General features: G+C 42.7%; 1 protein-coding gene across 2 annotated transcripts in view; it reads right to left on the bottom strand.

The window, feature by feature from the left end:
* Nucleotides 1–25,413, bottom strand: part of LOC124000345 (potassium/sodium hyperpolarization-activated cyclic nucleotide-gated channel 1) — a 219,378-nt gene that overhangs the window by 40,447 nt on the left and 153,518 nt on the right. For both annotated transcript variants that reach the window (XR_006832577.1, XM_046306639.1), the window contains exons 4-5: nucleotides 12,128–12,346; nucleotides 241–387 (exon numbers count right to left, since the gene is read on the bottom strand). Coding sequence is in view for 1 of the 2 variants with exons in the window: in XM_046306639.1 (XP_046162595.1) it covers nucleotides 241–387; nucleotides 12,128–12,346 (366 nt within the window). In the remaining variant the exon portion in view is untranslated. The remainder of the gene's footprint in view (nucleotides 1–240; nucleotides 388–12,127; nucleotides 12,347–25,413) is intronic.

Below are 25,413 nucleotides of genomic sequence, written 5' to 3'. Positions count from 1 at the left end.
ATTTGGAGCATGTGACTAATACGATTTGATTTGATTAGCATGAAACCCTGTGACAAACGGCCATTTATACAAAGCCGTAGTGTCCCAAATGGCACCCTATTCCCTTTAGAGTGCACTACTTTTGACCGGGGTCCCATATGGCTCTGGTCAAAAGCAGTACACTATTTAGGTAATAGGGTGCCAATTTGGGACACTGAAGAGTGAAATAGAATAGACAACACCAGGCGTCATCCTCCTTACCTCTTTGAGCGGATCGTTGAGCTCACTCAGGATATTGTCCTCGTCAAAGATCTTGCCCTGATAACGATGCTCATAGTAATCATGGATCTTCTGCCGCATGTCTGCGGGGAGCTTGTGGAACGACATGTACTGCTCCACTTGTTTATACTGTAAAGATGGAGAGAAGCGATCATGTCAACAAACCAAATTAACAAAAAATAGAAAATATCCGACAAAACAAAGGCTGTCACGTTGACTTCAAAAACATAGCGCCCGAAAGCAATTGGAGGTAAAATAACACTCAAAGGAAGGGTTTAGCAAACATTACAGGCAATATGGTATGTTGTAATAGGAACCAAGGACATTCACAACATCCTGAACATTCACAACATACTGAACATTAACAACATACTGAACATTAACAACATACTGAACATTAATAACATACTGAACATTCACAACAACAACATTCATAACATTCACAACATACTGAACATTAACAACATACTGAACATTAATAACCTACTGAACATTAACAACATACTGAACATTAAACATTCACAACATACTGAACATTCATAACATTCATAACATTCATACTGAACATTCATAACATACTGAACATTCATAACATACTGAACATTCATAACATTCATAACATTCACAACATACTGAACATTCACAACATACTGAACATTCATAACATTCAACAACATCCTGAACATTCACAACATACTGAACATTCACAACATACTGAACATTCACAACATTCATAACAACATAACATACTGAACATTCATAACATTCATAACATTCATAACATTCACAACATACTGAACATTCACAACCTACTGAACATTCACAACAACAACAACATACTGAACATTCATAACATACTGAACATTCATAACATACTGAACATTCACAACATTCATAACATTCATAACATTCACAACATACTGAACATTCACAACATTCATAACATTCACAACATACTGAACATTCACAACAACAACACACACATTCACAACATTCACAACAACAACACACACAGACACAACATTCACAACATTCACAACAACAACACACACATTCATAACATTCACAACATTCACAACAACAACACACACAGACACAACATTCACAACATTCACAACAACAACACACACAGACACAACATACACAACATACACAACATTCATAACAACACACACACAGACACAACATTCACAACATTCACAACAACAACACACACAGACACAACATTCACAACAACAACACACACAGACACAACATTCACAACGACAACACACACACAGACACAGTGGGGTGATAGTATGGATTGAGTATGGAAGTATCAGGTGGTCGAAGGAGGAACGAGTTCAGCCTGAGGCCCTTCAGAGCGAGGCTGCTGCCGTTCTGATCAGCTCACACAGTGAAGATAATCGCTCTCATCTCTCTCAATATAGGTTACCCATGACCTCACGTAAACCAGAGAGAATGAATACACCCATATCAGTGACTGAATAGGTCTCGGGGAGACCACATTATCATCTGAAATCATGTCATTTCAATATGAAACATTAAACAGAGGAGAACAGAAAGCAATCAAATGCATGTACTCAAGACATTGCATGGATAATTCAGTAGCGCCGCGTTTCTTGACTGTGGTTGTCATAAGGCAGAGGTCTTCTGGGGCCTGTGTCACTACACTGGTCTGGAGTCATTCTCTCTACAGGGTGCTGTGCCCTAATGGAGTCATTAATCTGTCACAGCATCTGATTTGGAGTCAGTCTCTCTCATCAGGATGCTGTCTGTGGTCTCAAGTGGAGTCATTAATATGTCTCAACATCTGATCTGGAGTCAGTCTCTCTCATCAGGATGCTGTCTGTGGTCTCAAGTGGAGTCATTAATATGTCTCAACATCTGATCTGGAATCAGTCTCTCTCATCAGGATGCTGTCTGTGGTCTCAAGTGGAGTCATTAATATGTCTCAACATCTGATCTGGAGTCAGTCTCTCTCATCAGGATGCTGTCTGTGGTCTCAAGTGGAGTCATTAATATGTCTCAACATCTGATCTGGAGTCAGTCTCTCTCATCACCGTTGGCTGTGATGCGCCCAGGGGAGGGATACTGACTGTGCATCAGAATGAGGAAATTAGGTGGAAAAAAACAGCTGAGTCACTCTTCACACCAACCCTCATGTAACCCTCCCTGCTGTACCGTCGAGAAGGCCAATGCTGCATTACAAATGCCACCCTATTCCCTATATAGTTCACTACTTTTAACCAGGGCTCATAGGGAGACTCTGGTCAATAGTAGTACACTATATAGGGAATAGGTGGCATTTGAGATTTTACCTAGAATAGGTAGGAGAAACCTGCTCTCCTGCAGATAAACTGCAATGCTACACTTTAGCTTTCATCATATATGCATGAACTGACACAGACCAGACAGGACTCTTTCCATTTTCCAATTCTCTCCAATAGTCCGATGTCATGGAAAGCATAGCTTAAGAAAGTAAATAGCCTAATCAAAGCATTAGGTGATATAATTACACACGGCTGTAAAAGTCAAGGTACTACAGGCTTGTAGGTATTGACTCCCGGCCAAATTAACATCACACACGGACACAACAGACCTCTATTAGGCCAATGATGTATGCAAATAGAGATTGGGGCATTGTCTACAGGGAGTTAGAGAGAGCGCAGACTGACAGAGAGAGAGAGAGAGAGAGAGAGAGAGAGAGAGAGAGAGAGAGAGAGAGAGAGAGAGAGAGAGAGAGCGAGACAGAGAGGGAGAGAGAGAGAGAGAGAGAGAGAGAGAGAGAGAGAGAGAGAGAGAGAGAGAGAGAGAGAGAGAGAGAGAGAGAGAGAGACAGAGAGGGAGAGAGAGAGAGACAGAGAGAGAGAGAGAGAGAGACAGAGAGAGAGAGAGAGAGAGAGAGAGAGAGAGAGAGAGAGAGAGAGAGAGAGAGAGAGAGAGAGAGACAGAGAGAGAGAGAGAGAGAGAGAGAGAGAGAGAGAGAGAGAGAGAGAGAGAGAGAGAGAGAGAGAGAGACAGAGAGGGAGAGAGAGACAGAGAGAGAGAGAGAGAGAGAGAGAGACAGAGAGGGAGAGAGAGACAGAGAGAGAGAGAGAGAGAGAGAGAGAGAGAGAGAGAGAGACAGAGAGGGAGAGAGAGACAGAGAGAGAGAGAGAGAGAGAGAGAGAGAGAGAGAGAGAGAGAGAGAGAGAGAGAGAGAGAGAGAGAGAGAGAGAGGGGTCCTTCAGCAGCTCATCTATTTAAATCAGGAGATAGCTGCTCTGACACACACACACACACACACACACACACACACACACACACACACACACACACACACACACACACACACACACACACACACACACACACACACACACACACACACACACACACACACACACACACACACACACACACACACACACAACCTCAGGTAAGGGTGTCAGCATGAGGCGTGAACAGAAACTAACGGTAGCCTCAGGAAGCAGCATACACAGTAACATCACGACGCAGATTTTGTGCAAAAAAAAAACGGTGGTTTCACATTGATTCTCCACAGCCGCGGCGAGATGATGAGGGATTAGGTTTTGTTTTGAGGTGAATGGATTTATTCTATGTACACAGTCAAGTCTGAGACATTTAGAACGGGACTCTTTGTGACTCAGCGTGTTGAGGTGTGGTTTGGACTCTCTGTGACAGCGTGTTGAGGTGTGTTGAGGTGTGGTTTGGACTCTCTGTGACAGCGTGTTGAGGTGTGTTGAGGTGTGGTTTGGACTCTGTGACTGCGTGTTGAGGTGTGTTGAGGTGTGGTTTGGACTCTCTGTGACAGCGTGTTGAGGTGTGGTTTGGACTCTCTGTGACTGCGTGTTGAGGTGTATTGAGGTGTGGTTTGGACTCTCTGTGACTGCGTGTTGAGGTGTATTGAGGTGTGGTTTGGACTCTCTGTGACAGCGTGTTGAGATATGTTGAGGTGTGGTTTGGACTCTCTGTGACAGCGTGTGAGATATGTTGAGGTGTGGTTTGGACTCTCTGTGACAGCGTGTGAGATATGTTGAGGTGTGGTTTGGACTCTCTGTGACAGCGTGTGAGATATGTTGAGGTGTGGTTTGGACTCTCTGTGACTCTGCGTGTGAGATATGTTGAGGTGTGGTTTGGTCATGTCTGGTTAGAGAAGTTATGTATTCCATCTGACTCATGTCATAAGCATTTATGAATAATCTATCTTGCTTATAAATGTGTTCATGACATCGTTATGTTGGTAGCCTTCAAAAATAATGTGTTACTGTTTATGAGGCCTCTACGCGTGTTTACTGTGAATAATTTCAAATCTGCAATGCATCATCATGACGAGTCACATTCCCAACATAGGAATGAATATGCTTTGTGCTCGCTGCTGAAAGAAAGACAGTATGTACTCTTGCCTTGCTCATTACATGCAAGGTACAGAATGTCTTTGAGGACAGAGGAGGAAGCTTAATCCATCCCAGGTTCCCGGGAACATTAATACATTCTCAGAACGTTTGGAACATTAATACATTCTCAGAACGTTTGGAACATTTATACATTCTCAGAACGTTTGGAACATTAATACATTCTCAGAACGTTTGGAACATTAATACATTCTCAGAACGTTTGGAACATTAATACATTCTCAGAACGTTTGGAACATGAATACATTCTCAGAATGTTTGGAACATTTATACATTCTCAGAACGTTTGGAACATTAATACATTCTCAGAACGTTTGGAACATTAATACATTCTCAGAACGTTTGGAACATTTATACATTCTCAGAACGTTTGGAACATTAATACATTCTCAGAACGTTTGGAACATTAATACATTCTCAGAACGTTTGGAACATTAATACATTCTCAGAACGTTTGGAACATTAATACATTCTCAGAACGTTTGGAACGTTAATACATTTTGTGCTCCTGTGAATACCCAATGTTCTCTGAGGTAAATAGGTAAATATACCCTTTTCACCATCAAGATGCTGCCGTGTTCTCAGCCCTTTTAGAAACCATCACTTCAGCAGAAGGCTGTTGCAAACTTAATGATCCTAGAAGTATCTTAAGAGACAATAAAAGCTGGAGAAATTGTTTGAGAGTCAATAGTTATAATATTGTTATAATGTTATAATGTTAATAATATTTATAAAGTTGCATTTGATTCTCTATACATATTTACAGGTATTGTCCTCATTAAAATGATATTTACTGCTTGGTGCAATATATCCTAATAAAAAAACCATTAAGTTAGCTATATTATATTACAGAGAATCATGTATGGACAATACAATTACTGATTATATCCTTCCAGACAGAGAAGGAAGGTTCCATTACAGAAAACACAGCATTTCATAAGAGGTTAGATGCACAGAATGAAATGGAGTATTATACTGTACACCTATCTATGGATAAATGGGTATTATCACATCTGTTGTAATATAGTTAAATCCGGTTCTATGTACAGTATGCATCTGTCTTATGAAACCACTGTGTTCCAGCTGCAGCGTGTTTCTTCCTCTGTCAGGGCCATGTAGAGTTTCCCAGCATCAGGGCATTTCAGTGCAGGCCTCTTGCCCTACTTCACCCCCCAGCTGGGGCACTGCAGGCAGAGGAGAAAACGACCAGAGGATGAAACCTTCCATAGCCATTTCTTCTACTGTTCTCCTTCTCTGCACTGTGATGCAGAACATCCACACAAGGCTATCATCCTACAGTACCATGCTGTAAGAAGCAGCATTATCAGTTCATACTGGCCCATAGATGGCTGTGCATTCCCACCCACTACTGTGGTGGATGTGTAACCAGGAGAGCTCCTTACTGTTTGGTTTGGCTCAGTTCGGCTCATCAGTGTGAAAAGCCCTTGAGACAGTGGCTCTGGATCTCTGATCTGAGTAGGGCTGTGGCCGTGAGACTGACCGGTGTGGCCGTGAGACCGACCCGGTGTGGTCGTGAGACCGACCGGTGTGGTCGTGAGACCGACCGGTGTGGCCGTGAGACCGACCCGGTGTGGTCGTGAGACCGACCGGTGTGGCCGTGAGACCGACCGGTGTGGTCGTGAGACCGACCGGTGTGGCCGTGAGACCGACCGGTGTGGCTATTCTAGATCATTAATAATGTTCTTACAGAGACAGTGGCTCTGTGATCTGGATAAAAGATTTGTGAACAGACAACACAGAGTTACCATGAAGTAAACAATTTTAACACAGTAGAAAAAACAGTTTTTCAATGATTTGTTAAACTGGAATAAATGTTTGAAATATCCAATAAATGTTGTTCCACTTCATGATTGTGTCCCACTTGTTGTTGATTCTTCAAACAAAAAATAAAACTACAGTTTTATATTTATTTATGTTTGAAGCCTGAAATGTGGCAAAGCTGTAAGTCGCTTGGGGTAGGTTTTGCGCAAATTCCTCCTTGTTCAAGGGGATTGAGAGCATTTGTGAACAGCAATTCTTTCCACTTTTCGATTTGAATTCAGGTCTGGACTTTGACTTGCACTAACACCTGGATATGTTTATTTTTGAACCATTCCATTGTAGATTTTGTTTGTTTTGGATCATTGTTGGTGAGGGTCTTTTGCAGATAAAGAATGTCTCCATCCATCTTCCCATCAATTTTAACCATCTTCCCTGTCCCTTCTGAAGAAAAGCAGGCCCAAACCATGATGCTGCCACCACCATGTTTGACAGTGGGCATGGTGTGTTCAGGGTGATGCGCTCCAGTCACAGGCAGCAGAGTACTGAAATGGCTTTCTTCTTGCCAATAAAGGCCAGATTTGTGCAATATACGACTGATTGTTGTCCTATGGACAGAGTGTCCCAAAGATGAGTTCATCCAGAGTGTTGGCTTTAGGGATGATCAATGAGATACATTTCCTGCTGGAGTTTAAAGCGGGAAATCTTTTTGTATCCAAATCGCTTTAAACGGATGGGTGTTGCCATGATGCGTGACTTCAGTGAACTGACTACACACAGATTGTATTTATCAGCATTAGTCATTTAGGTCAACATTGCATTCAGAGATACCTAGCATGGACTTGTAGATGACCTGGAGCCAGTCGCAAACTTTAAACAACACTTTTTATGCGACGAATATGTAGCGAGGGCCAGCCGACTAGAGCATACAAGTTTGCGCAGTGGTGGGTGGTATAAGGTGCTTTAGTGACAAAAAAAGGTCGGATGGCACTGTGATAGACTGCATCCAGTTTGCTGAGTAGAGTGTTGGAAGCCATTTTGTAGATGACATGACCTGCCAGTGGGTCTGGCGACGAATATGTAGCGAGGGCCAGCCGACTAGAGCATACAAGTCGCAGTGGTGGGTGGTATAAGGTGCTTTAGTCACTGTGATAGACTGCATCCAGTTTGCTGAGTAGAGTGTTGGAAGCCATTTTGTAGATGACATCGGGATAGTCAGTTTTACTAGGAGTGAAGGAGGCTTTGTTGCGGATTAGAAAGCCGACTCTTGATTTGATTTTGATTGGAGATGTTTGATATGAGTCTGGAAGGAGAGTTTGCAGTCTAGCCAGACACCTAGGTACTTATAGATGTCCACATATTCAAGGTCGGAACCATCCAGGGTGGTGATGCTAGTCGGGCATGCGGGTGCAGGCAGCGATCGGTTGAAAAGCATGCATTTGGTTTTACTAGCGTTTAAGAGCAGTTGGAGGCCACGGAAGGAGTGTTGTATGGCATTGAAGCTCGTTTGGAGGTTAGATAGCATAGTGTCCAATGACGGGCCGAAAGTATATAGAATGGTGTCGTCTGCGTAGAGGTGGATCAGGGAATCGCCCGCAGCAAGAGCAACATCATTGATATATACAGAGAAAAGAGTCGGCCCGAGAATTGAACCCTGTGGCACCCCCATAGAGACTGCCAGAGGACCGGACAGCATGCCCTCCGATTTGACACACTGAACTCTGTCTGCAAAGTGATCGTCATTGTGTGATCTTCACATGGTTAGATGTGTTCTATGGACAATGGAAGTGATATATTCTGTGTTGTATATGAACATTTCCTATGGTCGGCCTGTATCACAAGAATCAAGTTTTGATCATTTTTTTATGATCGTTCATGTCTTTCTGGTCTCGTCTCCTTTACGCCATCTGTGTTGTGTGCCCCTCCCCCTGATACCTAGCCCCACCCCCCGGACACCAAGCTCCTCCCCCTGACACCTATCCCCTCCCCATGATGCCTAGCCCCTCTCCCTAACACCAAGCCCCTCCCCCTGAAACCAAGGCTCTCCACCTGACAACTAGCCCCTCCCCCTGACACCTAGCCACTCCCCCTGACACCAAGCCTCTCCCTGTGACACCTAGCCCCTCCCCCTGACACCAGGCCCCTCCCCTGAAACCAAGGCTCTCCACCTGACACCTAGCCCTTCCCCCTGACACCAAGCCCCCCCCCTGACACCAAGCCCCTCCCCTAACACCAAGCCCCTCCCCCTGACACCAAGCCCCTCCCCTTGACACCAAGCCTCTCCCCCTGACACCAAGGCTCTCCACCTGACACCTAGCCCCTCCCCCTGACACCAAGCCCCTCCCCCTGAAACCAAGGCTATCCACCTGACACCTAGCCCCTCCCCTGACAACAAGCCCCTCCCCCTGACACCAAGCCCCTCCCCATTTGTATCAAAAAAGGCATTTTCATAGAAACACTTGGAAGCCAGGTCAGTGGTTATTGCAAAAAAAAGCAGTTTAAACTGTTTTGATTAAATTATTAAATTATTAGTGGGTCTTATCGTTGTGGAAGGCTTATATTTAGCCTAGATATAATTTCACAAACACCCTGAATTCATTAGATTATTTCTGACTGTTTGAAATGCAGTCTATATGACCTTTAATTGTGTAACAAAGCTTATACTTCTCTCTCTCTCTACATAATATATATATATATGTACAGTATATATATTGTGAATCGAGATATGATTGTTAGGCTATATGGCCCAGCACTAATTAATGAACAAAACCAAACCCATTTCAATCCCATTTGGCACAGTATTCCCTTTACAGCCCGATGGACCCTGGTCAAAAGAAGTTAACTTTATGGATACAATCTGGGATGAAACCAATGTCTTTTTGACTCTGCTCTGCCTAGCAACGAGGTGTCCTCAGGTGATAAGGCTGTAGCAGTCACGCAGGCAGGCAGACAGGCTAACCCCGACGGGGTAATTGTTTTGTGTGTGTGTGTGTGTGTGTCTGTCTGTCTTTAATAACTTGTCTATCTGTTATTGACCATGGGATTTATAATCTAGCAAGGTCAGACTGACATCATATTTCAATAAACGATAACGGCTGATGCTTTTAGGAGGTGGATGTAAATTCTAAAAAACTGCTTTGTCAATTTGTCTTTGCCTCGTCATTGTCACGTCCAAGGTGACTCTGCTCTGCCTAGCAACGAGGTGTCTTCAAGTGATAATGAACAATAGTCAGGCAGGCAGGCAGACAGGCTAAACTGGACAGGGTAATTGATGTGTGTGTGTGTGTGTGTGTGTGTGTGTGTGTGTGTGTGTGTGTGTGTGTGTGTGTGTGTGTGTGTGTGTGTGTGTGTGTGTGTGTGTGTGTGTGTGTGTGTGTGTGTGTGTGTGTGTGTGTGTGTGTGTGTGTGTGTTCAATCCAGCTTGAGTGTATGGGGCAGCTCATTAGACCTTCCATTTTTCATCAGGGTCCAATCACACTACTTTTCAGCGAATTGATTGATGCATTTATAAATTCCCGACAGTATTTTACTGTTGAAAAATGAAACATGTTCACCTGTGTAATTTATGGTGGGAAAACCCATATCAAACCTATTAGTCAACTGATCAATTGGTTATTAATCAGAATGAAAATGTCTGTAGGATTTATAATATAAAACCATAAAATACAACCCAGAGAAACAATAAGGTAGCGAAGATAAGGGAACTGATGGAATAGAGGTGAGCCTACAGTTCATGACTTTGTTTCTTTACCTAAGGTGAGAAGAGGTACCCGAGGGGCAGAATCAGTACAGGTTATAATGGCTACAGTCATAGAGAGGGAAAGGGGGATACCTTGTCAGTGGTACAACTGAATGCCTTCAACTGAAATGTGTATTCCACATTTAACCCAACCCCTCTGAATCAGAGAGGTGAGGGGGGGGGGGGGGGCTGCCGTAACTGTCATCCACGTCTTCGGCACCCGGGGAACAGTCGGTTACCTGCCTTGCTCAGGAGCAGCACGACAGATTTCAATCCTGCAAACATTCGGTTAGTGGCCCAACGCTCTAACCACTAGGCTACCTGCTACTTATGCCACAGTTATCAATCTACCGGAAGGTTAGCTCTAGAAAATATTATTATGGTTGGTTAGGTCACTAGTAGGGGAGCCTACTAACAAACCTATCCAAGGGTCAGAGCTGGCACAGATTATTACGGCTAAAGTCATAGATCGCCAACTAATCTATCTAAGGATCAGATTCAGGACAGATAAATATAGGTAGTAATTATCTCACCATGATGGTCAGGAGGACAAATGAATAGGTACAGTGATTATATATATAATATACCAAACAAAAATATAAGTGCTGGTCCTATGTTTCAAGATCTGAAATAAAATACGCCAAAATAATCCATCCACCTGACAGGTGTGGCATATCAAGAAGCTGATGATTAAACAGCATGATCATTACACAGATGCACCTTGTGCTGGGGACACTAAAAGGCCACTGTAAAATGTGCAGTTTTGTCACACGACACAATGCCACAGATGTCCGAAGTTTTGAGGGAGCGTGCAATTGGCATGCTGACTGCAGGAATGTCCACCAGAGCTGTTGCCAGATGATTTAATGTTAATTTCTCTACCATAAGCCACCTCCAACTCTCGTTTTCGAGAATTTGGCAGTGCGTCCAGCCGACCTCTCAACTGCAGATCACGTGTACGGTGTTGTGTGGGGAAGCTGTTTGCCGATGTCAACGTTGTGAACAGAGTGCCCCATGGTGGCGGTGGGGTTATGGCATGGGACAGGCATAAGCTACAAACAACGAACACAGTTCACAGTTTCATTTTATTGAGGACAATTTGAATGCACAGGGATACCGTGACGAGATCCTGAGGCCCATTGTCATGCCATTCATCCGTCGCCTTCAAGTCGTGTTTCAGCACAGCCCCATGTTGCAAGGATCTGTATACAATTCCTGAAAGCTGAACATTTCCCAGTTTTTCATGGCCTGCATACTCACCAGACATTGTCAACCATTGAGCATGTTCGGGATGCTCTGGATCGATGCGTACGACAGTGTGTTCCAGTTCCCGACAATATCCAGGGGCTGATCTAGATTACAGAACCTCCCCTCAAAGTGTTCCCTAAAAGCACCCAAACAGTGATGGATTGCGCCCCAAATGGCACCCTCTTCCCAGCATAGTGCACTACTTTAGACCAGAGATGCATTATGTAGAAAATAGGGTGTCATATAGGATACAGTCATAGTACACGTCTATCCAGAACATCCCAAACATGTCGTTCTGTCTGGGAACCTCTTCACCCCAGGGGTTGTTTGGGATCCGTGGGGGCTTTTGGAAATCCTCTTTCAGAGCCAGTGAGCGGGGGGGGGGGGGGGGGGGGGTATATAATTTGTGAGTGCTTTATACAACCCCTAAAACACAGGCCTAGATAGCAGAGGCCTAATCTACCTGGGAGAAATAAGCATTATCCGTTTAGATAAAATATAAAAGCTTTGAAGATAATACTCCACTTACATTATGACGAAAATGAGGACAACAAAACAGTGATGGTGAACCAAAACAGGTGTACCAAAATATTGAGTCGATTGATAATTAAAACATAAGGATAATAATAAAAACACATGACATTATATAATTGTATTACGTTACATAACAGTCTGAACTACGTACCTTCTCTTGGTACTGCCTGCGGGAGGAGTCCAGTGATTGGATGAGAGCGGTGGCGTGACCCACGAACATGGCGTAGCAGGTGGCGCCCACGATCATACTGAGCATGGTGATCCACAGGTCGGACATGCTGACGGGAGCCCGGGCGCCGTACCCGATACACAGCATGTGACTCATGGCCTTGAAGAGTGCGTACGAGTACTGCTTACCCCACGAGTCATTCTGCAGGGGAGAGAAAGGAAGAAGGGGAAGACACGGAGAGAGGGAGACAGAAGGCGGGAGGGGGGAATTACCGCAGGCTTGTGGAAGATGTACGACCGCAGAGAGACAGGAAGCTCTTTCTTTTTGATGCTTCACTGAACATCCTGCCAACATAGCCTTGATGCTGGGCATGTCACACTCACAGAGTACCTTTTATTTTTATTTATTTTTATTTCACCTTTATTTAACCAGGTAGGCTAGTTGAGAACACATTTATTTAACCAGGTAGGCTAGTTGAGAACACCTTTATTTAACCAGGTAGGCTAGTTGAGAACACCTTTATTTAACCAGGTAGGCTAGTTGAGAACACCTTTATTTAACCAGGTAGGCTAGTTGAGAACACCTTTATTTAACCAGGTAGGCTAGTTGAGAACACCTTTATTTAACCAGGTAGGCTAGTTGAGAACACCTTTATTTAACCAGGTAGGCTAGTTGAGAACAAGTTCTCATTTGCAACTGCGACCTGGCCAAGATAAAGCATAGCAGTGTGAACAGACAACACAGAGTTACACATGGAGTAAACAATGAACAAGTCAATAACACAGTAGAAAAGAAAGAGAGTTGCAATTCGTTCCAGTCACAGGCAGCAGAGAACTGGAACGAAAGGCGGCCAAATGAGGTGTTGGCTTTAGGGATGATCAGTGAGATACACCAGCTGGAGCGCGTGCTACCTAAACCACCCCCCTCCCTCTCCTCCATTTCTCCCTCTCCCCCTCATTGGCCACAAGTTCTATAACAATTGATATCTGGAAGTGGTGCTGATCAACATCTATTACTTTGGAAGGGTTGATTTATGGTTTGTCTTCGGCCAATAGGAATCCTTCAGTTCATAGTGGTGGATGGGCCGTGGATGAAGGAAGCAGAGAGTCGAGGGGAAAGGACTGGCCTGGATTCTGCTTCCTGCCTCCTCTCATTTTATCTCAAATGTCACCCTATTCCCTACATAGTACACTACTTTTGACCAGGGCCAATATAGGGAATAGGGTGCCTTTGGGAAGCAGCCCTTATCAGGGATGATTATCACAAGTACTTTAATGGGAGTGTGGAGCAGAGAGGTGCTGTCAGGGCCAAGGCACCACGATTCAGCGCAGATACAGTGTCACCTGCTGGAGCAAGGCCTAGGCTAGCATACACATCTGGAACATTGGTCTGCATAGATAGGACAAGCTAATATACATGATAAGCTGATAGATAGGATAAGCTAATAGACATGATAAGCTGACAGATAGGATAAGCTAATAGACATGATACGCTGACAGATAGGATAAGCTAATAGACATGATAAGCTGACAGATAGGATAAGCTAATAGACATGATAAGCTGACAGATAGGATAAGCTAATAGACATGATAAGCTGACAGATAGGATAAGCTAATAGACATGATAAGCTGACAGATAGGATAAGCTAATAGACATGATAAGCTGACAGATAGGATAAGCTAATAGACATGATAAGTTGACAGATAGGATAAGCTAATAGACCTGATAAACTGATAGATAGGATAAACTAATAGATCATAGCTAGGATAAGCTGATAGGTAGAATAAACTGACAGATAGGAAAAGCTGATAGATAGGATACATTGATAGATGGGATGAGTTGACAGATAGGATAAATTGAAAGATAGGATAAACTGATAGATAGGATAAACTGATAGATAGGATAAACTGATATACATGATAAACTGATAGATAGGATAAGCTGATAGACAGGATAAGCTAATAGACAGGATAAGCTGATAGATAGGATAAGCTGATAGACAGGATAAGCTGATAGACAGGATAAGCTGATAGACAGGATAAGCTGATAGACAGGATAAGCTGATAGATAGGATAAGCTGATAGACAGGATACGCTGATAGACAGGATAAGCTGATACATAGGATAAGCTGATAGATAGGATAAGCTGATAGACAGGATAAGCTGATAGACAGGATAAACTGATAGACAGGATAAGCTGATAGACAGGATAAGCTAATAGACAGGATAAGCTGATAGATAGGATAAGCTGATAGACAGGATAAACTGATAGACAGGATAAGCTGATAGACAGGATAAGCTGATAGACGGAATAAGCTAATAGACAGGATAAGTTGATAGACAGGATAAGCTGATAGACAGGATAAACTGATAGACAGGATAAGCTGATAGACAGGATAAGCTGATAGATAGGATAAGCTGATAGACAGGATACGCTGATAGACAGGATAAGCTGATACATAGGATACGCTGATAGACAGGATAAGCTGACAGATAGGATAAGCTAATAGACATGATAAGCTGACAGATAGGATAAGCTAATAGACATGATAAGCTGACAGATAGGATAAGCTAATAGACATGATAAGCTGATAGATAGGATAAGCTAATAGACCTGATAAACGGATAGATAGGATAAACTAATAGATCATAGCTAGGATAAGCTGATAGGTAGAATAAACTGACAGATAGGAAAAGCTGATAGATAGGATACATTGATAGATGGGATGAGTTGACAGATAGGATAAATTGAAAGATAGGATAAGCTGATAAACAGGATAAGCTGATAGATAGGATAAGCTGATAGACAGGATAAGCTGATAGATAGGATAAGCTGATAGATAGGATAAGCTGATAAACAGGATAAGCTGATAGATAGGATAAGCTGATAGACAGGATAAGCTGATAGATAGGATAAGCTGATAGATAGGATAAGCTGATAGATAGGATAAGCTGATAAACAGGATAAGCTGATAGATAGGATTAGCTGATAGACAGGATAAACTGATAGATAGGATAAGATGATAGACAGGATAAGCTGATAGACAGGATAAGCTGATAGATAGGATAAGATGATAGATAGGATACGATGATAGATAGGATAAGCTGATAGATAGCATATGCTGATAGACAGGATAAGCTGATAGATAGGATAAGATGATAGATAGGATTAGCTGATACATAGCATAAGATGATAGACAGGATAAGCTGATAGACAGGATAAGCTGATAGATAGCATAAGATGATATATAGGATAAGCTGATACATAGGATAAGATGATAGACAGGATAAACTGATAGACAGGATAAGCTGATAGATAGCATAAGATGATATATAGGATAAGCTGATACATAGGATAAATTGATAGACAGGATAAGCTGATAGATAGCATAAGATGATAGACAGGATAAGCTGATAGACAGGATAAGCTGATAGACAGGATAAACTGATAGATAGGATAAGCTAATATACATGATAAGCTGATAGATAGGATAAGCTAATAGACATGATAAACTGATAGATCATAGATAGGATAAACTGATAGGTAGAATAAACTGACAGATAGGATACATTGATATATAGGATAAGTTGACAGATAGGATAAACTGATAGACAGGATAAACTGATGGATAGGATAAGCTGATAGACAGGATAAGCTGATAGACGGGATAAGCTGATAGACGGGATAAGCTGATAGATAGGATAAGCTAATATACATGATAAACTGATAAATAGGATAAGCTGATAGACAGGATAAGCTGATAGACAGGATACATTGATAGACAGGATAAACTGATAGACAGGATAAGCTGATAGATAGCATAAGATGATATATAGGATAAGCTGATACATAGGATAAATTGATAGACAGGATAAGCTGATAGACAGGATACATTGATAGATAGGATAAACTGATATATAGGATAAGATGATATATAGGATAAGCTCATAGATAGGATAAACTGATAGATGGGATAAGGTTATACCGTTAAGTACTTTTTAATCATAGATGTTCTATCATTCTGAATGCAATATAACATGTAATACCAGTCTAAGGATGTAGATATAGCCTTCAGAGTATTGTCTTGAATGTGAAGTCGTATTTTAACCATGGCTTGCCTTCTGGACCCCTTTGCCATTTTGCCTGCGACCACAATGAGAAACACGAAAGACTGAACCCAGTCTTAGCTTCCCTACACTACTTTCTCAGAGCATAAATCCCAGCCTGCTGCAAGCCACTAACCTTGAAGACTTCAATGTCCATTTTATAAAAGAAATACAACGTACAAATCAGAAGTAGAGCTAAATGATACGTGCATTACTTTAGATCAGAGCCCTAAAAGTAGTGCACTCCAAAGGAATTAGCCTACCATTTGGGACACTCAGTGTCTCCCGGCAAGGCACCTACAGTAAGCTCCATTTGGGAGACGGATGTGACAGCTCCCTGGTACAGGCCCTTGTTGTTGCTCCTCCTGACTTGCTGACTCCTCCAATTAACTAGCACTCTCTCTCTCTCTCTCTCTCTCTCTCTCTCTCTCTCTCTCTCTCTCTCTCTGTTTCTCTCTCTCTCTCTCTCTCTCTCTCTCTCTCTCTCTCTCTCTCTCTCTCTCTCTCTCTCTCTGTTTCTCTCTCTCTCTCTCTCTGTTCTCTCTCTCTCTCTCTCTCTCTCTCTCTCTCTCTCTCTCTCTCTCTCTCTGGCTCTCTCTCTCTCTCTCTCTCTCTCTCTCTCTCTCTCTCTCTCTCTCTCTCTCTCTCTCTCTCTCTCTCTCTCTCTCTCTCTCTCTCTCTCTCTCTCTCTCTCTCTCTCTCTCTCTCTCTCTCTCTCTCTCTCTCTCTCTCTCTTCTCTCTCTCTCGCTCTCTCTGTTTCTCTCTCTCTCTCTCTCTCTCTCTCTCTCTCTCTCTCTCTCTCTCTCTCTCTCTCTCTCTCTCTCTCTCTCTCTCTCTCTCTCTCTCTCTCTCTCTCTCTCTCTCTCTCTCTCTCTCTCTCTCTCTCTCTCTCTCTCTCGCTCTCTCTCTCTCTCTAAAACTGCTGAGAAAGCATTCCAACAGAACACTTCATAAAAAGAACTACCCATACATCTTCAGAACATTGCTATTAATCATAAGTTTACCCCCTTCTGTGTCATAGACTCCTGCTGTCTGATGATGATAGATCTCACTGTTCTGTACGAGTTATATAACACCCATGCGGTCCCATTCCAACTGCTGCCCTATGTACATAGACAAGGAACACTGGTCGCTTTAATAATGTAACACTGGTCACTTTAATAATGTAACACTGGTCACTTTAATAATGGAACAATGGTCACTTTGGTAATGCTTACATACTGTTTTACCCACTTCATATGTATATGCTGTATTCTAGTCAAGTTCATCCTATTTAACTATTGCTGTACATATACTATTCTATTCTTCAGATATACTATATATTGTATCCACATACTGTCCATAATGTCTATACATCCCATCACACATACATATATATATATACATATATATATATACTGTACATACTATTGTTCATCTTAATATTTCTACAATTATTAATTTCATGATTTTACTTTTAAATATGTGTATTGTTCTGAATTGATATTACTGCACTGTTGGAGCACAAGCTTTTCACTACACCCACAACAACTCAATGCTAAATATGTGTATGTGATCAATAACATTTGACTTGATTTTGATAGACCAGTGAAAAGTTGAAGTGTACCTATGATGACAATTACAGGCCTCTCTCATCTTTTTAAGTGGGAGAACTTGCACAAATGGTGGCTGACTAAATACTTTTTTTGCCCCACGGTATATAATTATATATTTTTAAAGTATGTTTTCTTAAAACTGCATTTTTGTTTAAGGGCTTGTAAGTATGAATTTCACTGTAAGTTCTACCTGTTGTATTCAGTATTTCACTGTACCTGTTGTATTCAGTATTTCACTGTACCTGTTGTATTCAGTATTTCACTGTACCTGTTGTATTCAGTATTTCACTGTACCTGTTGTATTCAGTATTTCACTGTACCTGTTGTATTTAGTATTTCACTGTACCTGTTGTATTCAGTATTTCACTGTACCTGATGTATTCAGTATTTCACTGTACCTGTTGTATTCAGTATTTCACTGTACCTGTTGTATTCAGTATTTCACTGTACCTGTTGTATTCAGTATTTCACTGTACCTGTTGTATTCAGTATTTCACTGTACCTGTTGTATTCAGTATTTCACTGTACCTGTTGTATTCAGTATTTCACTGTACCTGTTGTATTCAGTATTTCACTGTTTGTGTTGTATTCAGTATTTCACTGTACCTGTTGTATTCAGTATTTCACTGTACCTGTTGTATTCAGTATTTCACTGTACCCTGTCCCTGTTGTATTCAGTATTTCACTGTACCTGTTGTATTCAGTATTTCACTGTACCTGTTGTATTCAGTATTTCACTGTACCTGTTGTATTCGGCGCAATGTGACAAATACAATCTGATTTGTTGTAGTTTATATCATCCATCCTTTCTCTGTTCTCTGCCCCCCCCCTCACCTGTAGCAGTTTTATGACCCAGTCCTGTCCCTTCCTGCTGTTGTCTTGTTATGTGCTACAGTCCTGTCCCTTCCTGCTGTTGTCTTGTTATGTGCTACAGTCCTGTCCCTTCCTGTTGTTGTCTTGTTATGTGCTACAGTCCTGTCCCTTCCTGTTGTTGTCTTGTTATGTGCTGCTCTGTGCTACAGTCCTGTCCATTCCTGCTGTTGTCTTGTTATGTGCTACAGTCCTGTCTCTTCCTGCTGTTGTCTTGTTATGTGCTACAGTCCTGTCTCTTCCTGCTGTTGTCTTGTTATGTGCTACTGTCCTGTCCCTTCCTGCTGTTGTCTTGTTATGTGCTACAGTCCTGTCTCTTCCTGCTGTTGTCTTGTTATGTGCTACAGTCCTGTCCCTTCCTGCTGTTGTCTTGTTATGTGCTACTGTCCTGTCCCTTCCTGCTGTTGTCTTGTTATGTGCTACAGTCCTGTCTCTTCCTGCTGTTGTCTTGTTATGTGCTACAGTCCTGTCCCTTCCTGCTGTTGTCTTGTTATGTGCTACAGTCCTGTCCCTTCCTGCTGTTGTCTTGTTATGTGCTGCTCTGTGCTACAGTCCTGTCTCTTCCTGCTGTTGTCTTGTTATGTGCTACAGTCCTGTCCCTTCCTGCTGTTGTCTTGTTATGTGCTACTGTCCTGTCCCTTCCTGCTGTTGTCTTGTTATGTGCTACAGTCCTGTCCCTTCCTGCTGTTGTCTTGTTATGTGCTACAGTCCTGTCCCTTCCTGCTGTTGTCTTGTTATGTGCTACAGTCCTGTCCCTTCCTGCTGTTGTCTTGTTATGTGCTACAGTCCTGTCCCTTCCTGCTGTTGTCTTGTTATGTGCTACAGTCCTGTCCCTTCCTGCTGTTGTCTTGTTATGTGCTACAGTCCTGTCCATTCCTGCTGTTGTCTTGTTATGTGCTACAGTCCTGTCCCTTCCTGCTGTTGTCTTGTTATGTGCTGCTCTGTGCTACAGTCCTGTCTCTTCCTGCTGTTGTCTTGTTATGTGCTACAGTCCTGTCCCTTCCTGCTGTTGTCTTGTTATGTGCTACAGTCCTGTCCCTTCCTGCTGTTGTCTTGTTATGTGCTGCTCTGTGCTACAGTCCTGTCTCTTCCTGCTGTTGTCTTGTTATGTGCTACAGTCCTGTCCCTTCCTGCTGTTGTCTTGTTATGTGCTACTGTCCTGTCCCTTCCTGCTGTTGTCTTGTTATGTGCTACAGTCCTGTCCCTTCCTGCTGTTGTCTTGTTATGTGCTACAGTCCTGTCCCTTCCTGCTGTTGTCTTGTTATGTGCTACAGTCCTGTCTCTTCCTGCTGTTGTCTTGTTATGTGCTGCTCTGTCCCTTCCTGCTGTTGTCTTGTTATGTGCAGTCCTGTCCATTCCTGCTGTTGTCTTGTTATGTGCTACAGTCCTGTCTCTTCCTGCTGTTGTCTTGTTATGTGCTACTGTCCTGTCCCTTCCTGCTGTTGTCTTGTTATGTGCTACAGTCCTGTCCCTTCCTGCTGTTGTCTTGTTATGTGCTACAGTCCTGTCCCTTCCTGCTGTTGTCTTGTTATGTGCTACAGTCCTGTCCCTTCCTGCTGTTGTCTTGTTATGTGCTACAGTCCTGTCCCTTCCTGCTGTTGTCTTGTTATGTGCTACAGTCCTGTCCCTTCCTGCTGTTGTCTTGTTATGTGCTACAGTCCTGTCTCTTCCTGCTGTTGTCTTGTTATGTGCTACTGTCCTGTCCCTTCCTGCTGTTGTCTTGTTATGTGCTGCTCTGTGCTACAGTCCTGTCCCTTCCTGCTGTTGTCTTGTTATGTGCTACAGTCTTGTCCCTTCCTGCTGTTGTCTTGTTATGTGCTACAGTCCTGTCCCTTCCTGCTGTTGTCTTGTTATGTGCTACAGTCTTGTCCCTTCCTGCTGTTGTCTTGTTATGTGCTACAGTCCTGTCCCTTCCTGCTGTTGTCTTGTTATGTGCTACAGTCTTGTCCCTTCCTGCTGTTGTCTTGTTATGTGCTACAGTCCTGTCCCTTCCTGCTGTTGTCTTGTTATGTGCTACAGTCCTGTCTTTTTTTTTTAATCAGAGCATCCATCATGAAGATCACATTTCTGTAAAATGGTACATTTACAGCAAAATTATCTCCAAATGATCTTCCCCACTGACTAATCTATTAATATGTCATCTAATCTCTATGATGATTAGTTGTTTCTTTCACAGATTGAGGAGAATATTACCTGATAAATTAGACACACTGTTCTCATAAGGACACCTAACTGAGATGGGTGGACTCTGCACTTTCACTTTTTGAGTCAGATTTGCATCAGCCGATGATAGAATGAATGTATATTAAGGTATGATATTAAGGTATGATATTAAGGTATGATATTACGATATGATATTAAGGTATTATTAAGGTATGATATTAAGGTATGATATTAAGGTATGATATTAAGGTATGATATTAAGGTATGATATTAAGGTATGATATTAAGGTATGATATTAAGGTATGATATTAAGGTATGATATTACGATATGATATTAAGGTATGATATGAATCCTGACAAGAACATTTTAATTTCCACAATGTATAAGTACTTTGTGACAACTGCTGATAAACACATGAATAAAAATAGCTTGATAAATACATTTGATCTATTGATATTTGCAGCAACACTAAGGTACATCAGAAGACTATAGGTTGAGACTCAACGCTGAAGTGGTATAACTATGTTGAATTACGTCTAAAAATATATTAATCTAACCTTTTATTTATATAGATTAGTCTCACAGAGAAAACATCTATTTGGGGGTTTAAATGTTGTAGTTTTAACCGTTATGGCAGCCAATCAGGATGTATATGTGTGTATGTATATGAGTATGCACTCAGCTGCATGGGGAACAAGTCTGTCACGTCCCGACCTTAGAGATCCTTTTTATGTCTCTATTTTGGCTTGGTCAGGGTGTGAGTTGGGGTGGGCATTCTGTGTTTTTGTGTTCTATGTTTTCTATTTCTGTGTGTTTGGCCAGCTGTGTGTGGTTCTCAATCAGAGGCAGCTGTCTGTCGTTGTCTCTGATTGAGAACCATACTTAGGTAGCCTTTCCCCACCTGTGTCCTGTGGGTGGTTATTGTCTGTTTTGCGTGTTTCTACACCAGACAGAACTGTTTCGTTTGTTCCGCGTTGTTATTTTTTTGTTCTAGTGTTCCGTTTGATTAAAAATCACGAACACGTACCACGCCGCACCTCGGTCCTCTTCTTCAAACAGACGTTACGAAGACAAAGCCACCATGGCAAAGAGTAGTCACCAGTGCAGCAGCACATGTCCCTCTGGGGGGCTAGTAAGGAGCACAGCATGCATACTGAACTATACTATATAGAGACGCAACTGGTACATGAGAACCAAGCCAAACAGCTCCTTCACGTGTGTACTGTGTGATTGTGCTTGTTGTAATGGGGGGGGTGATATTTACTGTATATGTCTTAACGTATGCTCATGTGTGTTCATGTGTGTTCATGTGTGTTCGTGTGTTCATGTGTGTTCATGTGTGTTCATGTGTGTTCATGTGTGTTCATGTGTGTTCATGTGTGTTCATGTGTGTTCATGTGTGTTCATGTGTGTTCATGTATATTCATGTGTGTTCATGTGTGTTCATGTGTGTTCATGTGTGTTCATGTGTGTTCATGTATATTCATGTGTGTTCATGTGTGTTCATGTGTGCTCATGTTTGTTCATGTGTGTTCATGTGTGTTCATGTGTGTTCATGTGTGTTCATGTGTGTTCATGTGTGTTCATGTGTGTTCATGTGTGTTCATGTGTGTTCATGTGTGCTCATGTTTGTTCATGTGTGTTCATGTGTGTTCATGTGTGTTCATGTGTGTTCATGTGTGCTCATGTTTGTTCATGTGTGCTCATGTTTGTTCATGTGTGTTCATGTGTGTTCATGTGTGTTCATGTGTGTTCATGTGTGCTCATGTGTGTTCATGTGTGTTCATGTGTGTTCATGTGTGTTCATGTGTGTTCATGTGTGTTCATGTTATTCATGTGTGTTCATGTGTGTTCATGTGTGTTCATGTGTGTGTTCATGTGTGTTCATGTATATTCATGTGTTTCATGTGTGTTCATGTGTGTTCATGTGTGTTCATGTGTGTTCATGTGTGTTCATGTGTGTTCATGTGTGTTCATGTGTGTTCATGTGTGTTCATGTGTGTTCATGTATATTCATGTGTGTTCATGTGTGTTCATGTGTGCTCATGTTTTCATGTTCATGTGTGTTCATGTGTGTTCATGTGTGTTCATGTGTGTTCATGTGTGTTCATGTGTGTTCATGTGTGTTCATGTGTGTTCATGTGTGTTCATGTGTGTTCATGTGTGTTCATGTGTGTTCATGTGTGTTCATGTGTGTTCATGTGTGTTGCATGTGTTCATGTTGTTCATGTGTGTTCATGTGTGTTCATGTGTGTTCATGTGTGTTCATGTGTGTTCATGTGTGTTCATGTGTGTTCATGTGTGTTCATGTGTGTTCATGTGTGTTCATGTGTGTTCATGTATATTCATGTGTGTTCATGTGTGTTCATGTGTGTTCATGTATATTCATGTGTGTTCATGTGTGTTCATGTGTGTTCATGTATATTCATGTGTGTTCATGTGTGTTCATGTGTGTTCATGTGTGTTCATGTATATTCATGTGTGTTCATGTGTGTTCATGTGTGTTCATGTGTGTTCATGTGTGTTCATGTGTGTTCATGTATATTCATGTGTGTTCATGTATGTTCATGTATGTTCATATGTGTTCATGTATTTTCATGTGTGTTCAGGTGCTGGTGAAAACAGAACAAAAACACTTTGTCATGGATGTGTATTAAATGAAGCAAGGGGAATGCCGAGCTGCAGGCATCAGATCCTAAAGACAGGGGAATGCCAACCAGCAGGCATCAGATCCTAAAGACAGGGGAATGCCGAGCTGCAGGCATCAGATCCTAAAGACAGGGGAATGCCGACCAGCAGGCATCAGATCCTAAAGACAGGGGAATGCCGAGCAGCAGGCATCAGATCCTCAAGCCAGGGGAATGCCGAGCTGCAGGCATCAGATCCTAAAGACAGGGGAATGTCGACCAGCAGGCATCAGATCCTAAAGACAGGGGAATGCCGACCAGCAGGCATCAGATCCTAAAGACAGGGGAATGCCGACCAGCAGGCATCAGATCCTAAAGACAGGAGAATGCCGACCAGCAGGCATCAGATCCTAAAGACAGGAGAATGCCGACCAGCAGGCATCAGATCCTAAAGACAGGAGAATGCCGACCAGCAGGCATCAGATCCTAAAGACAGGGGAATGCCGACCAGCAGGCATCAGATCCTAAAGACAGGAGAATGCCGACCAGCAGGCATCAGATCCTAAAGACAGGAGAATGCCGACCAGCAGGCATCAGATCCTAAAGAAAGGGGAATGCCGACCAGCAGGCATCAGATCCTAAAGACAGGAGAATGCCGACCAGCAGGCATCAGATCCTAAAGACAGAGGAATGCCGACCAGCAGGCATCAGATCCTAAAGACAGGGGAATGCCGAGCTGCAGGGATCAGATCCTAAAGACAGGGGAATGCCGACCAGCAGGCATCAGATCCTAAAGACAGGGGAATGCCGAGCAGCAGGCATCAGATCCTCAAGCCAGGGGAATGCCGAGCTGCAGGCATCAGATCCTAAAGACAGGGGAATGCCGACCAGCAGGCATCAGATCCTAAAGACAGGGGAATGCCGACCAGCAGGCATCAGATCCTAAAGACAGGGGAATGCCGACCAGCAGGCATCAGATCCTAAAGACAGGGGAATGCCGACCAGCAGGCATCAGATCCTAAAGACAGGAGAATGCCGACCAGCAGGCATCAGATCCTAAAGACAGGAGAATGCCGACCAGCAGGCATCAGATCCTAAAGACAGGGGAATGCCGACCAGCAGGCATCAGATCCTAAAGACAGGAGAATGCCGACCAGCAGGCATCAGATCCTAAAGACAGAGGAATGGCGACCAGCAGGCATCAGATCCTAAAGACAGGGGAATGCCGAGCTGCAGGCATCAGATCCTAAAGACAGGGGAATGCCGACCAGCAGGCATCAGATCCTAAAGACAGGGGAATGCCGACCAGCAGGCATCAGATCCTAAAGACAGGGGAATGCCTGGAGAGAAGAGCTTGAGCAGGTGAATAAATGCAACACCGTTTTGAAAGATAATGAATGTAACACTGTAGCATCGTAGAATTGTTTCAAGTTGGAGCAGTGGATATAAATTATAAAATGCAGGAAAATGTAGTGGCATAATAATGTATCGATAGGCAGATTGGCATCACATGTAATCAACTGACCTTGATGCAATCTGTATTTATCCTAACACATACTGTACCCTACTATAATAGTATGGCAAAGATCTGAATCTTGACATATTACATAAAACAGGATCATACCACTCTCTCTCTCTCTCTCTTTCTCTCTCTCTCTCTCTCTGTCTCTCTCTCCCTCTGTCTCTCTCTCTCTCTCTCTCTTTCTGTCAATTCAATTCAATTCAATGCAAGGGCTTTATTGGCATGGGAAACATGTGTTAACATTGCCAAAGCAAGTGAGGTAGACAACATACATACTGTAACATACTGTCTCTCTCTCTCTCTCTCTCTCTCTCTCTCTCTCTCTCTCTCTCTCTCTCTCTCTCTCTCTCTCTCTCTCTCTCTCTCTCTCTCTCTCTCTCTC

Source organism: Oncorhynchus gorbuscha, linkage group LG16 (genome assembly GCF_021184085.1).
Source record: "Oncorhynchus gorbuscha isolate QuinsamMale2020 ecotype Even-year linkage group LG16, OgorEven_v1.0, whole genome shotgun sequence".
Lineage (NCBI taxonomy): Eukaryota > Metazoa > Chordata > Actinopteri > Salmoniformes > Salmonidae > Oncorhynchus > Oncorhynchus gorbuscha.
The sequence above is the reverse complement of the archived record's forward strand: the minus strand, read 5'-3'. Positions and strand labels throughout refer to the sequence as shown.